Source organism: Urocampus carinirostris, chromosome 1, assembly GCF_059441175.1.
Source record: "Urocampus carinirostris isolate Australia breed hairy pipefish chromosome 1, RoL_Ucar_1.0, whole genome shotgun sequence".
Lineage (NCBI taxonomy): Eukaryota > Metazoa > Chordata > Actinopteri > Syngnathiformes > Syngnathidae > Urocampus > Urocampus carinirostris.
The window spans coordinates 60,645,116-60,660,464 of NC_142349.1; the positions used below are offsets into that span (position 1 = coordinate 60,645,116).

The 15,349-nt window shown below is 40.7% G+C and overlaps 1 protein-coding gene across 1 annotated transcript in view; it reads right to left on the minus strand.

Moving 5' to 3' along the window:
* LOC148376461 (uncharacterized) overlaps window positions 1-3,773 on the minus strand; it is a 46,490-nt gene extending 42,717 nt beyond the window's left edge. The window contains exon 1 of the mRNA XM_088347304.1: window positions 2,903-3,773. Coding sequence (XP_088203430.1) covers window positions 2,903-3,248 — 346 coding nt within the window. The 5' untranslated portion in view covers window positions 3,249-3,773. The remainder of the gene's footprint in view (window positions 1-2,902) is intronic.
* Between the last annotated feature and the right edge of the window lie 11,576 nt (window positions 3,774-15,349).

A 15,349-nucleotide genomic window follows, 5' to 3' on the forward strand; every position in this document is an offset into this window, starting at 1 on the left:
TTTCAGTCCCAAATTTTCGTCTCGGTACATTACTTATTATTCTTATACTTATTGCTGTTATTTATTTATGTATTTATTTATTCTTATTTATTGAGCTGCAGTGTGGAGCTTTATCTGGGAAGAAAATTGGGAAATGCAAAAAAATTATAGCAACAAGAAAAAAAAACGTACTGAAGAAATTGCTACGTAAAATGTCAACAGAACCAGAAAACGGACTTATCATTTAACTTATTTTTATAAAATATTACAAAATATGAGACATTTGAAAATATAGTTAAATCAAAAGAAAAATACTTTAACTATTTAATAAAAAAAAAATCAACACATGACAGTGTTTTACATTTAAAATATATTTAAATAAAAAGAAAAAAACCTTAACTGTTTAATAACTATTTTCCAGCATGACAGTTTTACTTAAACCTTTTATTATTTTCCTCAGTTAAGCATGAGTTTTTGCAGTGCACATATGCTCCATCTTCTCACATCTGGGACATCAATTGTTCTAATCTGTTCCTAGACCTTAAGAAAGCATGTCGACAGGCCCTTGCTCTCATTAATTCCAGGATGAGATTTGTGACCTCAGGCATAATTCTATCATACCAACAATCGTTTAATTTGGGTTGGAAACTAACGTAAATTGATACACTTCCTGCTACATATTGATGGTTATGTATGCAAACATCAGACTTGATTTCAGCATGGGGGAGCAAGATAATCACTTAAATCATTCCAATGACATTATGACTCACTCCATTATGGATTGCTCTCTGCTTCTCCCCTAGTTACGCCAATCAGCATGTAAGTGCGCCATTAGTTTCATGTGACAGGCATTTTTTTCACACGCCAGTTGGCTTCTATGACAAGCTTTCAAATTAAAGAGACCGAGTGTCGATGGATGGATAAGAAGCACGAATCTAAACAGCATCTGATTGAAACAGAATTAACTTTTTCTTTTTAAACCATTCCAGCCAAAATTTAAATTGCAATGTGTCCAATGTCCACCATCCTTTCCACCCACTATGGGAAATGGAGATCATGAAAAAAGGCAAATAAACAAACCAGAAGTTAGCAAACCATAGATATATAAAAATGATACACTGCATTTTAAACTTTTTGATCTGCTTTTTTTAGTAATCCTTATAATAATCCTTAAAATGCCAATACCACCAAACAAATCATACTTTTAATTTTAAATATTTTTCTTGTAAAATGAGAAAAACGATCCCTACAATTAGCAATCATGTTTGATTGAAAAAAATAGTATTAATAAATCACCTTAATGGGAACATGAGCTCTATTGACACTACTGTCACTGAAGCATAGGGGTTACACATGAATGGTCTGCATTTATATAGCGCTTTTCAAGTCAATGAAGACCTCCCAAAGCACTTTACGATGTGTTTCACACTTTTCCCTTTTAAACACTAAAAGCAGCGTCAGCCATGCAAGGCAACTACCTGCTATCGGGGGAATTAGGAATTCAGTGTCTTGCCCAAGGACACTTCGACATATAACACGTAAAGCCGGGAATCGAACCTGCGACCTATTGATCCCAAAACGAGCGCTCTACCTTTTCCCTGTGCTAATGCTATATCATAATATGCTCTGCACTATAAGATGTATAGAATTAAAACTACTGTCAGAGCTGGAGTTGCATGAAGATAATACATTTACATTAAAAAATAAACATAAATTAACATGAGGACATCTGGTTTCACACCTAAAATTAATTTAAGCAACAATCAATTAACATGTTAATCACAAGAGGGCACTCGGTGACCACTATGTTTCTCAAAGGCGAAACAGTTACCATATGCAGTATCATATAATCATAACGATGCATTTCCAAATTTAATCACAGTATTTTCTGGTATAAAAGGCTCATTTTCAAATTTATGGCAAATTCTGGGGGGATTGTGTGCCTACAGTCCAGAAAAATTTGGTTTTTATATCAATTTAGAATACACATACCTACCAACCTGTACGGTTTTGCCGTACAAAGTACGTTTATAATGCATTTTAAGACGTGTACGACGTACAAGAAAATCTGTACGGAAAAACGCAAATTTGTCAATTATGGGTACCATCCGGTAAACACCGACTATCACGAAGTCTAACTAGTTCGCCGCGGAAGCCTCTATCTCAGTATCGTTTTTTTTTTCGTTGCAAATGAAGCGAGCGGTTTGCTACTGTGCGCGTCTGCCGCCTGGGGATTTCCCATCATGCATCATTCCGGAAAAAAAATATGGTGAACGATTATTTTGTATGGGAAAATACGACAGTTTGTACGTGCATGGAGCCGTGGAGGTTGACAGGTATGGAATAATCCTTTTTTTAATCTTACCTATACAACTATTTGATGTACTATTAGGGCGAGTTTTTTATCGTGTTTTTCAGTAATATCCATAATTGGATAGCAGAAGATAGATTGTGGGGGCAGCACGGCGTGTGCGGCACAGTTCTGGGGTCATGGGTTCGAATCCAGCTACCAACCTTCCTGTGCGGAGTTTGCATGTTCTCCCCGTGCTTGCGTGGGTTTTCCTGCGGGCACTCCGGTATCCTCCCACATTCCAAAAACATGCAAAACGTCCAAATTGTCCCTAGGTGTGAATGAGCGAGCGAATTGTCTGTCCCTGTGTGCCCTGCGAATGGCTGGCAACCAGTCCAGGGTGTCCCCTGCCCACTGCCTGAAGATGGCTGGGATGGGCTCCAGCACCCCCGCGACCCTACTGAGGATAAGCGGTGCAGATAATGGATAATGGATGGAAGCTAGATAGTGATTACATTTGAAGACATTTTTGGAACACATGTTTTGACCACACTAAATCTGCACTAGTGAGGTCAATGTTTGCTTCCTCACTCGAATGAATGAAGCTGCAAGGATCCAAAACATCAGACTCACCTTCAATGGAGATCACATGCTCCCGGATCTGGTTCTGCAGGGCCAAGTCGTCGATGCGTTCGATGAGGTCGTAGATGGCGTAAATATTGGGGTGGACCGACTCGAACCGGTGGATCTCTGCCCGGATGGCAGCAGAGTTGGACAGCACAAACTGCGAGCCGGCAGACCCAGATTGCCCCGCCTGGCCGGACACGGTCCCCGATCCGAATTGACCCGAGCCGCCGGACGAACCGGATCCGAACTGCGACGGGATGGACTGAGGCACCGCAGACGGGACGGTGCCCAGAGTGGGCATGGCCGGCTGGGACTGGGGCGAGATACCGGACACGCCGGATTGGAAATTCATCTTTTTGGCGCGCGCGTGTGTGCGTGTAGAACTGAGACTTTATCGGATGTTTGTTGTTGTTTTTGTTAGCGAGGTAGCAACACAAACGTGGCCACCGGAACGTGCTGCTCTCGAACAAAAGAAGTCCGCGCGAATTGTTCTGCTGCCGCCGCCGCTGGTGCTGCTGTTGGCAACGGTCACAAGCATCAATAGTTGCTCCCTGATTTTCCGATCTTCTTGCTCATATTCAAAGTTGGCCACGGCGCGTGTTCTCCCTCGAAGCCGCCTGGATCTCCTTTCCCCGCCTAGCACTACTACGCCTCGGAGAAGCTACAGCTCGGGCCGACTGGGGAGACAATGGGCTCGGCGTGTTGACGGCGGCGCCCCCCGCTCCGGTCCGCTCCGCTGCCTTAGACGGTCGCCTTCAATTGGGAGCGCTAACGTGGAGTCGTTTTCCTCTGCTCGAACTAATGCCGCTGCTGCTGCTGCTGCTGCTGCTGCTACTCCCTCCTTCGCATGCTCAAACGTCAGCCATCACGTAATTGTACTTGAGATGGGGGAGGGTGTGATTGGATTCGGGTGGGTGGGTTGGTCGTTCGAAGGGGCGGAGGGCTCTAAACAACCACCACGATAACCTACCTGGCAGTTATATAAAATACTGCAAAAGGTTCATTTACATTCTGCAACAACAAATTACCGTATTTTCCGCACTATAGGGCGCACCGGGTTATAGGGCGCACCCCCAAAAAATAGTTTTTGGTCCTATATCTTCCATACATAGGGTGCACCGGGTTATAAGGCGCTACAATGGGAACGTGGACAAAACAGTCAGATAGTTCAGTCAAACTTATTACCCCCTTAACATTCCGAAAGCTTGTAAAGAAGCAAATACGTGTCGTGCGGTGTCCATACGATGTAACTCAAATGCATCGTTCCAAATATCATTCGGATGGTTAAAGTCTTGGGATTCAAGAAATGCCAACCATTCCTTAGTTTCTATTTTCTTTTTCGCTCGCAACTTTACTGTGCATATGACAATAAACACTTGGAATTGAGTTTAATATAAAAAACACCCATCACAGAAACATCAAGATCACTCTGAAACAAGATACTGGGAAAATGTATAGCCGGAGTAGCTTACCGAAGTCGTTGCGTTCAATAGTAATGTCCAACCATGGTCCTCTTATATCCGTGAGTGTAGTAAATCCAGGAGAGTAAAATATTTACAAATACAGAATGGTAAATCATGTATACTCTATGCCGTAGACAACCAAACTTGCTATTCACATTCATCTTTTTCGGCCAATTGCAGGCTTTGTTTTGCCCCTTTAGCCTATGCGAGCCTGTAAATGATAAAAAGGATCCGCCCCCTTTACCTCCGAATAACCAATAGTGATCGATTCAAATGATGATTGACACTTTGGCTGGGAAATGAAACGCCGGCATGTGTATCCCAGCATACACCGCGGACCACATCGCCTACGAGGAAAAATCTAGTCGGTGGCTGCTTGCCTTTGTTGCGAGACCTTGCAACTTAATATCGATCCATATATAAGGCGCACTGTATTATAAGGCGCATGGTCAGTTTTTGAAAAAAATAAAGGCTTTTAGGTACGCCTTATAGTGCGGAAAATACTTAAATATTTCCACACTCTGCATAAAAAAACTGGCAGTTGGGGGAAAAAAACTTCAAGGTTCGGTCCAAAAGACGCCTTAATTTGGTTGAAGTGTGTTAAAGAAAAGTAGTTTTCAAGTTTGGGTGACCAATTTGAACTAGGAGTGGGGGATCGTGTCCACATATTGACAGGGTTGGGTAGGGTTACTTTAACTTGATTACTTTCAATTACTTTTGGATTACTCCAATACCAAATATGCTAATAAAAGACAAAATAAACTAAATATGAATAAAAATTTTAAAAAATTGTGCAGGCTTGGGGAGTAACGGAATACATGGAACGGCAAAAATGATGATTTTTTTTTGTCTTTTATTAGCATATTTGGTATTGGAGTAATCCAAAAGTAATTGAAAGTAATCAAGTTAAAGTAACCCTACCCAACCCAGCATATCGATATCATACCTGTCAACCTCCACGGCTCCATGCCTGTACAAACTGTTGTATTTTCCTTTACAAAATACAAAATAATCTTACACCATATTTTTATGATGCATGATGGGAAATCCCCCGGCAGGCAGACGCATGCGCACAGTAGCATCAAACCGCTCACTTCGTTTGCAACGGGAAAAAAAAACATACCGAGATAGAGGCTACCGCGGTGAACTCGTTTGACTTGATTGATTTCGTGATAGTCGGTGTATACCGGATGGTACCCATAATTGACAAATTTGCGTTTTTCCGTACAGATTTTCTTGTTCATCGTACACGTCTTAAAATGCATAATAAACGTACTTTGTACGGCAAAAACATAGAGGTTGACACTTATGAAATTACCTCAATATTTCCCCACTCTGCAAAAAAACTGGCAGGATAAACGTTGGGGAAAAAAACTTTAAGGTTCGGTCCAAAAGACGCCTTAATTTAGTTTAAGTGTGTTGAAGAAAAGTATTTTTTAAGTTTGTGGGTGAAGGATTTTATACATTTTACTATAAAGGATTTTACACGATTAAATACATGTTACATTTATCGAGTGCAATGAAGATTTTTACTGAGTGGGCTTCAGATCACGCTGTTCCAAATTCGGAATGTTTTAGCTGGGGAATTTTGATAACAGGACTCTGACAAAGTACGTCAGGCATTGTTTTGATAAACGCTCGGTGTTGTTTTGAGTTTCTTCAGACATCGAGGCGAGGGGGTGGACCCCACGTGGGGGCTTTCATTGGCACGCCCATGGGAAGAGCTGGCACACCTGCTTGCAGATAAAACGTGGGCCGAGGAGAGAAACAGAAGATCGAGAGAGGAGGCTTGACGGAGACTCGAGCGACACTAATTCGGCTGATTTGATGGAGTTTACTTAGTTAAATTGTTTAGAAATTAAATCTGCCCCCGTGTGGAAATGTCGGTCTCTTGTCTATCTTTTCCTTCAAGAAACGAGCGCGCATTGTTAGGAGAATGTAGGTTGTGTTTGATTAATGGAGTCAGATAACTAATTTGAACAATTTGGTAAACGGTACATTTTAATATTTAATTTCCTAACAGGGACTAATTTGAACTAGGAGTGGGGATCGGGTCCACATATTGATATTATCGATCGTAAGCAAGTAGTTGGATTAGATATGGTCCCTTAGGATCGATATTTATTTCATCCATCTATTATCTGCACCGCTTATCCTCAGTAGGGGGTGCTGGAGCCCATCCCAAACTACTTCGGGTAGGGGACATCCTCAATTGCCAGACAGTCGCGGGGCACATAGAGACGTACAACTCACTCACTCATTCACACCTACCGGACATGCATGTTTTTGGAGGAAACCACACAGCCACGGGGAGAACATGCAAACTCCACACGGGGAGGTTGCCGCCGTGCCTCAATACTTCTTTCCTCCACCAATTCCCTCAAGGCGCAGTTTCTCTATGTAGATAACGCAGCCCTTCTCTCTCTCACCCAGCACCCTCAACTTTTCTCCAAGTTTATGGCTAAGTGTGACTGACAGGCACACTTTTAGAAACTCTCCTTACCTGGCCTGCCACTTCAAAGTTAATAATTTTCAAGGGAACAGTAAGTGCTGCAGAAATAGAGAAAAAATATGAAAATATATTAAGAAAATATATAAAGTTTAAAAAAAATCTCAACACAAGGGACATATTTTTAAGCATGTTATATATCATTTGCACATTGTAAATATCTATAATATTAAAAGATTTAACCTAAAAAAATAATTGTTTACAATATTTTAAAAAGTGGATTTAAAAGAAAATCGGATTCGTCTCTTAAAACAATGATCGACCAATACATGTTTATCAAAATAATCGTTAGCAGCCCTAGTAAAGTTGTCTGCTATGTGGCAACACCACAAATTTAAACAATCACAATTTTTACGCCAAAAATGACCCAAAAAAGGGCATTTTGTATCAAAATTCACCCACTCAAAATATTGAAAAGACCTCTAAAAAACGTATTTTTCTAGACGTCCAGGGGGCTGAACTTGGACCACACTAGAAGAAATGCATTTGATTTTCGGCGCTAAAAATTGCTCTGCACATTTTCCTCAAGCTGTTTTTGAATTGTTCCTTGCACTCGAGGAGGTTTCAGATCAGGGGGTGTATAATGGTGGTCTGTGCAGTTCTTTGAGACTTTTTGTGATTAAGGGCTGTACAAATAAATCTGACTTGATCTGACTTGCATGCATAGATTTGTCAGCACCAAAAAGTGATTTTCCGAAAATGAAAACAACAACGAAAGTGCTCATTGTCTTAATATTTACCCGCCCAGCAAAATACTGGCAAAAAGATGTTGAAAAAAAGAAGTTTGGTCCAATAGACGTCATTATTTGGTTGAAAATTAAAAGAAGAAAAGACTGTTTTGGGGGTAGATTCTTTTTGCATGGAGAGTTTATTTACCAAAAATGACCAAATTGTTTGCATTAGTATTTACAAAGTCGGGAAAAATCTGGTAGAAGATATGTCGAAAAGACCTCACAGTTTTGGTTCCAAACAACTTAGTGGTAAACTAAACCATGCTGGGGAGGCATGGGTGCTCAAAAACAAGGATGGTATTTATGGACTCAGACCTAAACTTGCCACATTAAATCCATAACATCATCAGCCTTTATCATCTCAAAAACATTGCCAGAATCAAAGGTTTACTGTCTAAACCAGACTTAGAGAAACTTATCTATGCATTTAGCTCTAGCAGGTTGGACTACTGTAACAACTGGACTTTCTAAACGAGCTGTAAGACAGCTGCAGAACATCCAGAATGCTGCTGCTCGGGTCCTGACTAGAACCAGGAAGTACGACCATATTAGTCCGGCGTCAAGTCTCTGCACTGGCTTCCTGTCGCTCAGAGAATAGACTTCAAAACAGCTCTGCTGGTGTTTAAGTCTCTTTATGGTCTAGCACCAAAGTACATCTGTGACATGTTGGTCCTATATGAACCATCTCGCACCCTGAGAACCTCAGGGACAGGCCTTCTGCTGGTGCTCGGAGCCAGGACTAAACAGGGTGAAGCAGCGTTTCAGTTCCATGCAGCTAAACTCTGGAATAGTCTTCCTGATGACGTCAGACAGGCGTCTACTCTGACAATGTTTAAGTCCAGGCTGAAAACAGCTCTGTTCAACTGTGCATACAACTGAAAGGGTTCTATCTGCACTCTTCACTTTTACCTTATTTTAATTAATTGATTTTATTATGTTTTATCTGTGGTTTTAATGCATTTTAAAAACACATTTCAAATTTTCAATGTCTTTTATTGTGTGTTTTTAAGCTGTCTGCCATTTCTGTAAAGCACTTTGAATTGCCTTGTGTATGAATTGTGCTAAACAAATAAACTTCCCTTGCCTATTTATTAACAAAATCAGGACCAAAGTACCAAACAAGTGATCACAAAATTAATTAAAACGTCCAAACAATAAATGTGAACAAAAAAACAGAGAAAATCCAAACTACAAACACCAAAACTGGAAATCGAATAAGGCAGGAAAACAAGAAAGTGAAAACAAACTAACCTGACATAACAGTGGATATGAAAATGGCAATGAAAACGGGGATGCCAATCCCAGGCGAAATTAAAACCTACAATGACCCAACAAACATGTGAAAACCGAAATGTATTTTTTAAAGAATGCAGGTCATTGGACACACCTGTGCCCAGTTCAAACCTTGGTTGGGGACCTCTGGTCATAGGAGGTGTGTCAGACCCTAAAACAACCGCCATGATAACCTAACAGCAGTTATATAAAATGGAAGAGAAAATGTTACTGACATTCTACCACGACAAATTCCCTCATCGTTTACTCACGCAGCAGAAAAAATGGCGAAAAGATGTCTTTATTTGGTTAAAAAGTGAGAGTTGTTTAAATGTCTCTATCAAGACATTGAAAATACAACTTTTGATGGCTAAATTTGGAAAACATTGAAAAGGGATGCACCATCTTTTCTGCACCTATGCACCTAATTTCTATCTGCCGAAAGTGACCAAATGTCTATTTTTGGTTTTGTCCAAAATACATTCTAAAACCCCAAAACACTAAAAATATTCTCCCAAAAAATGATGAAAAACGGGGAACTTGCCTCAATATTTACCCACCCAGCAAAATAATAGCAGAGAAGAAGTTTAAAAGACCGCAAAGTTCTGTCCAAAATACATTTTTATTTGGGTGAAAAGTCAAAATTATAAAAAAGTATTTTTCAAGACATTGAAAAGACTTTGTGGGGGGATAAATCTGAACATCATTAGAAGAACATACGTACCTGCCATCCAATACATCCAAATTTCAGCACGTTTTTAATATGCCGCAAATGACAAAAAGTAAACTTTGGTTTTCTCTCAAAATAAATTGTAACACAAAAAAAATGTTGGTCGACTTGTGACTCCAAGAGCCAAGAAGAAGTCTTCAGACTCGAGAGTGTTATCCATCCGGGTCCGGGTGATGTGGAATGCTCTGCCTCCGGAGATAAGATCTACAACTTCAGTGGAGGTTTTTAAATCTAGACTTAAGACCCACTTCTATTTACCGGTAATAGCTTATAATTGACTCCCACCCCATACTTTTATTGTCCTGTCTTTTTCCGACTGCCTGGCTGGTGGTGATACATGGGAGAAGGATTATTTGAGATGAGTCAGCGGACCACCATCTGGATATTAAGCATGTCAACACCTGCATCGATCAGCCGGTAGAGATGGGAAACTGCGTCGTTGCTGTCGTGGAATTTCTAGACAAATTTCACCATAGTACCTATTCCATCCATCCATTGTCTGCACCGTTTATCCTCAGCAGGGTCGCGGGGGTGCTGGAGCCCATCCCAGCTGTCTTCGGGCAGTGGACAGGGGACACTCTGAACTGGTTGCCAGCCAGTCGTGGGGCACACAGAGACAGATAATTCACTTGCTCATTCACACCTAAGGTCAATTTGGACCGGCCAATTAACCTGACATGCATGTTTTTGGAAAGTGGGAGGGAACCGGAGTGCCCGGAGGAAACCCACACAAGCATGGGGAGAACATGCAAACTCCACACAGGAAGGTTCGATCTCATGACCACTCAGGCGCCGTGCTGCCTATAGTACCTATTGTTTTCTTTTATTCCTAATTTATTCTTTTATTGTTTTGTGTACTGTTACCTAATGGTAAATCTATTGCACCCTGGTCATCCTGGAAGGGGGATTACCACTTATGAGGCCCCTTCTCAAGGTTTCTTATTTTCCTCATGTTGAGGTTTTGAGTTTTTCCTTGTAACCTTTGCAGTCCTTAGAGACACTTTGTGATTAAAGGCTATACCAATAAATGTGACTTGAATTGACTTCAATGCTTTAATGTGAGGTGAGCCTTGTGAAGCCGGCTTTCACATAGGGGGTTAGTATGTAAACGCATCTGTCACTTCATTTTGCACATGAGAATGAAGAAAACAGAAGTTAAACAAGATTTTTCTCAAAAGTTTGTTTGCCACTAGCTGTATTTTGGCTAATGTTCATATGTGAACACCACATAGCTATCTATCCACAGTTCTGCAGTTTTAAATTGTAAACACATACTTTATATGCGACATTCAGTCCGTAATTGACAAAAGACAGCTGTTAGTGTAAAAAGAGCTGACTATTTCTGCTAAGTCAAACATAAGCTAAGACGACTATAATTGAATTACCCTAAAGCCATTCAGGAACAGATGAGGCACTAAAATATCACATATTCAACGACGATTTCCCTTGCAGATGCATCATCTAAAAATACGCAAACGCTAGAGGGATATTTGTTCTTGAATGTTACTGACGTAGAATCTGAAACAAACAAATCTTTTTTTGCACACAATAAGCTACTTGTACTACGCGATGAATGGACGGACTGTTTGTTTTTTATTTTAGTCTTTTGCTGCTCTCTGCTGGTTAAAAGTCAGACGTTTTCAAAAGGAGTTGCGTAAATTGAAGTCATTTTTAAGCAATTGCATTTTAAATTCAGAAAAAGGTTTTTTTTTCCTTGCAGATTGCGTGGAGTGTTCACGTCATGTCTTTCGTGTGTACGTGTGAAGGATTAGTTGTTTATTTAATGTCAGGGTTGGGTAGGGTTACTTTAACTGGATTACTTTCAGTTACTTTTGGATTACTCCAATACCAAATATGCTAATAGAAGACAAAAGAAACTAAATATGAATAAAATTACTACATTTTGTGCAGGCTTGGGGAGTAACGGATTACATGGAACGGCAAAAAATGATGTTGGCAAGCTGTTTGGATTTATTTTCATTTTGTTTCTGTCGCATTTTATGTTAGTTTTGCCAGAGATCAAAGCCAGGAGACAAAGCTTACCACATGTTGTGAGTCATAATTTTATTCATATTTAGTTTCTTTTGTCTTTCATTAGCATATTTGGTATTGGAGTAATCCAAAAGTAATTGAAAGTAATCCAGTTAAAGTAACCCTACCCAACCCTGTTTAATGTACGGTCTACGGAGTAGATTGTTTTCTGGGGTTTATGTGTCATAAATAAATAATGCTATCAGGAACTGTGTGGTTTATGAGAGGAATGATCATGTTGGCTTTCATTCTTCACAGTCAAGAATCATTCGTGTTTGCCTGCAGGCTATTCTTATTTGGGGCAAATGGCTGTTTGCATATGCTGCGTCCTTACAGGCTTGAGCAGATATAAAGGGGGAATACATCAATGTTATGTATGACCTGTATTGAGTAGACAAAATCCCCCAAAGCAACTTCTGAAAACAATTACATCTCATGAACCCATATTATTGGATGTCTGATGTTGATCTTTTCATTAATTCCACCAAGTGAGTTTGCTTTTTAGAACGGAAACCTTCAGAATCATATTAGAAACCCTTCTCCTCTTTTCAAGCTCCTTGAATTATGAAGCAGCCTTGTGACAATACAAAGCTTAGAAAAAATGTCCCCAAACAATATCAAAATAATAACTTTACTTTTGAAATTCTCACGCAAGGTCGTTTTGTCCGTGTTTATGATTAAAAAACACTATAATTTATTCTGATTTGGGGTTTTTGTTTGTAAAAGCTTCGAGGAATCTTAAACAGAATTTTTTTTTTCCAGACCCAGACCAATACCCATATACTGAGTGGTCATCAATACCGATGCCACACACCGATACATAAGTAGGTAAAACTCCCTCCTCTCTGCAAACAACTTTTTTTAAATCTACCATAAAAGCGTAAACAGTTTATATATTATCATATACTATATATATACCAGTGGTTAGCGCTTGTGCGGCACAGTTGATGTCATGGGAACCTGTCGTGGGTTCAAATCCAGCTCCAGACTTCCTGTGCGGAGTTTGTATGTTCTCCCCGTGCTTGCGTGGGTTTCCTCCGGGCACTCCGGTTTCCTCCCACGTTCCAAAAACATGCATTTCAGGTGAATTGGCCGGTCCAAATTGTCCCTAGGTGTGAATGAGCGAATGAGTTGTCTGTCCCTGTGTGCCCTGCGATTGGCTGGCAACCAGTTCAGGGTGTCCCCTGCCCACTGCCCGGAGATGGCTGGGATGGGCTCCAGCCCCCCCGCGACCCTAATGAGGATAAGCGGTACGGCTAATGAGATGAGCTGAGATATATATACCACAGCCATATCCCCCTAGTGGGAGGTGGCTAGAGTCATTTCTGACTCTTTTGGGATATTGATTTAGAGGAGGGGATTCCCAGCCCCCTCGCTCAACCCAACTGATGTGTTGGGAGTCATTAGGTGACCAAACCCCCCAACTCCAAACCCCTAATGCTGAACGCCAAGCAGGGAGGCAACGGGTACCAATATTTTAAGTCTTAGGTATGACTCGGCCGAGGCTTGAACCACAACCTCCCAAACTTGGGGCGGGCGCAATACCCCCAAGGCCACCGAGCTGGTTATATATTATAATTTTTATGAAGAACTTTGGATACAGAGTTTGGTCCCAATTGTTTTTCTTTTTTTTTTTTTTTTTTTGCATGTGAGATTTTTCTTGTTAAAGAAAGTTGTGGAGTACCAGCAATTCACCTTCCTTGGTTGGGGCTCTTAGCAATTTTTCAAATATCTGTTGACTCAATTTTCTAATATTTTATATCCACCTGTTCAAAGTCTAATGAGCTATAGCATTTGTCATGTGCAACATCTGACCATATCTCTTAATCTAACGATTATTTTTTTTTTTACTATTTTACGCCAAACGTTCTTAAAATGAGCAGAATAATTTATTATAATTCCATAATTGTCAAAACCTGTACGACGGAGGACCCAGACGCGTAACGTTTCACACAAGCTTTATTTTACAGGAATGGGGCAGTCATGCGCGTGAACACAAACGCCAGTGATTCTGCGATCGCTGGGCGGAAGAAGTAAGACAGAGAAGTCGGGCGTGGGAAAACAGAGGCAGAAGAGATCAAAACTGTACATGACAGACGGGATCGATACCAGATACAGGATACACGAGCATACACCGGACAGGATGAAACAGACAAGATCGATACCTGATACATGAGGAAGATACCGGACAGGAAGGGACAGACGGGGTCGATACCGGATACTGGAGCAAGATACAAGACAAACGGGATCGATACCGGAGCAAGATACCGGACAGGGCAGGACAGATGGTATCAATACCGGATACTGGAGCAAGATACCGTACAGCGCAGGACAGACAGAATCAATACCGGACACTGGATGCACAAGCAAGATACCACACAGGGCATGACTGATGGAATCGATACACGATCAAGATACCGGACAGGATGAGACAGGCAGAATCGATACGGATACTGGATACACGAGCAGGATACCGGACAGAGTCAAAATACACGTCTTGCAAGTGCAGAGGTTCGTTGACGGACTGACAAGGAGTGAATGAGAGCACTGAGTTTGAATAGGAGGGAAGCCAATCAGGCAACGAGCAGCAGCTGGGGCCAAACGGGCGGGCCCAAGTGACAATAATATAATTTATAAATGTTGTTTTTACATTTTATAACATTGTATGACAACGTATACCGTTGGACCTTGCTACTTCGCGGTTCCACGTTCGCGGGTTCAGAGCTTCGCGGGTCCCCCCCAAAAAAAAAAAAAAAAAAAAAAAAAAAAATATATATATATATATATATATATATATATATATATATATATATATTTTTATATATATATATTTTTTTTTTAAGCATTTTTGAAGGGGCGTCGCTACTTCGCGGATTTTCACTTTTCGTGGGTGGTTTTGGCCCCTATTAACCGCAATAACCGAGGGATTACTGTATTATCTATCCGTCTATATAGTTATCTATCTATCAATCCATCCATCCATCCATTGATTTTGTTCGCTTGCCCACTAATAAAGACATGATCAGTCTATTATTTTAATGATAGATACATTCTTACATGGACAAACAAAACATCAAAAAGAAAGTAGCTTTAAATAATCTATTTTAATTCATTTGTATATCATTGAGGGAAATGAAATTTGATCCCGCTTGTCAAAAACAGCTAATACTTGATGACAAAGCCTTTGTTTGCAAGCACACTGGTTAGACATTTGTGGTAGTTAACTACAAGGTTAGCACACATGCCAATGGGTATTTTCGCTCGCTCTCATTTGCAAATCCTCTCTAAATTATTAAGGTTGCTGGGTTGTCTTTTGCCTAACCAGACCTTCGGCTCCCTCCATAGATTTTCAATTGTATTGAGGTCAGGAGACTGGCTGGGCCATTCCATGACTTTAATGTGCTTCTTCTTGAGACACTCCTTGGTTGCCTTTGCTGTAGTTTTCCAGTCATTTTCATGTTGGAAGACCCTCATATATGGCCCGTTTTTAGTTTCCTGGCAGAGGGGAGGAGGTTGTCCCTGAAAACTGCACAGTACATGGCTCCATTCTTCTTCCCACTGATACGATTAGTTAGCCGTGTGCCTTTGGCAGAGAAACACCCTCTAAGAATAAGGTTCCCACTTTGACGGAGGGCAGTGTTCTTGGGCAGCATTTCTGTTCTTCCACACATGACAGGTTGAGACTAAGTAGTTCAATTTTGGTCTCACCTGACCACA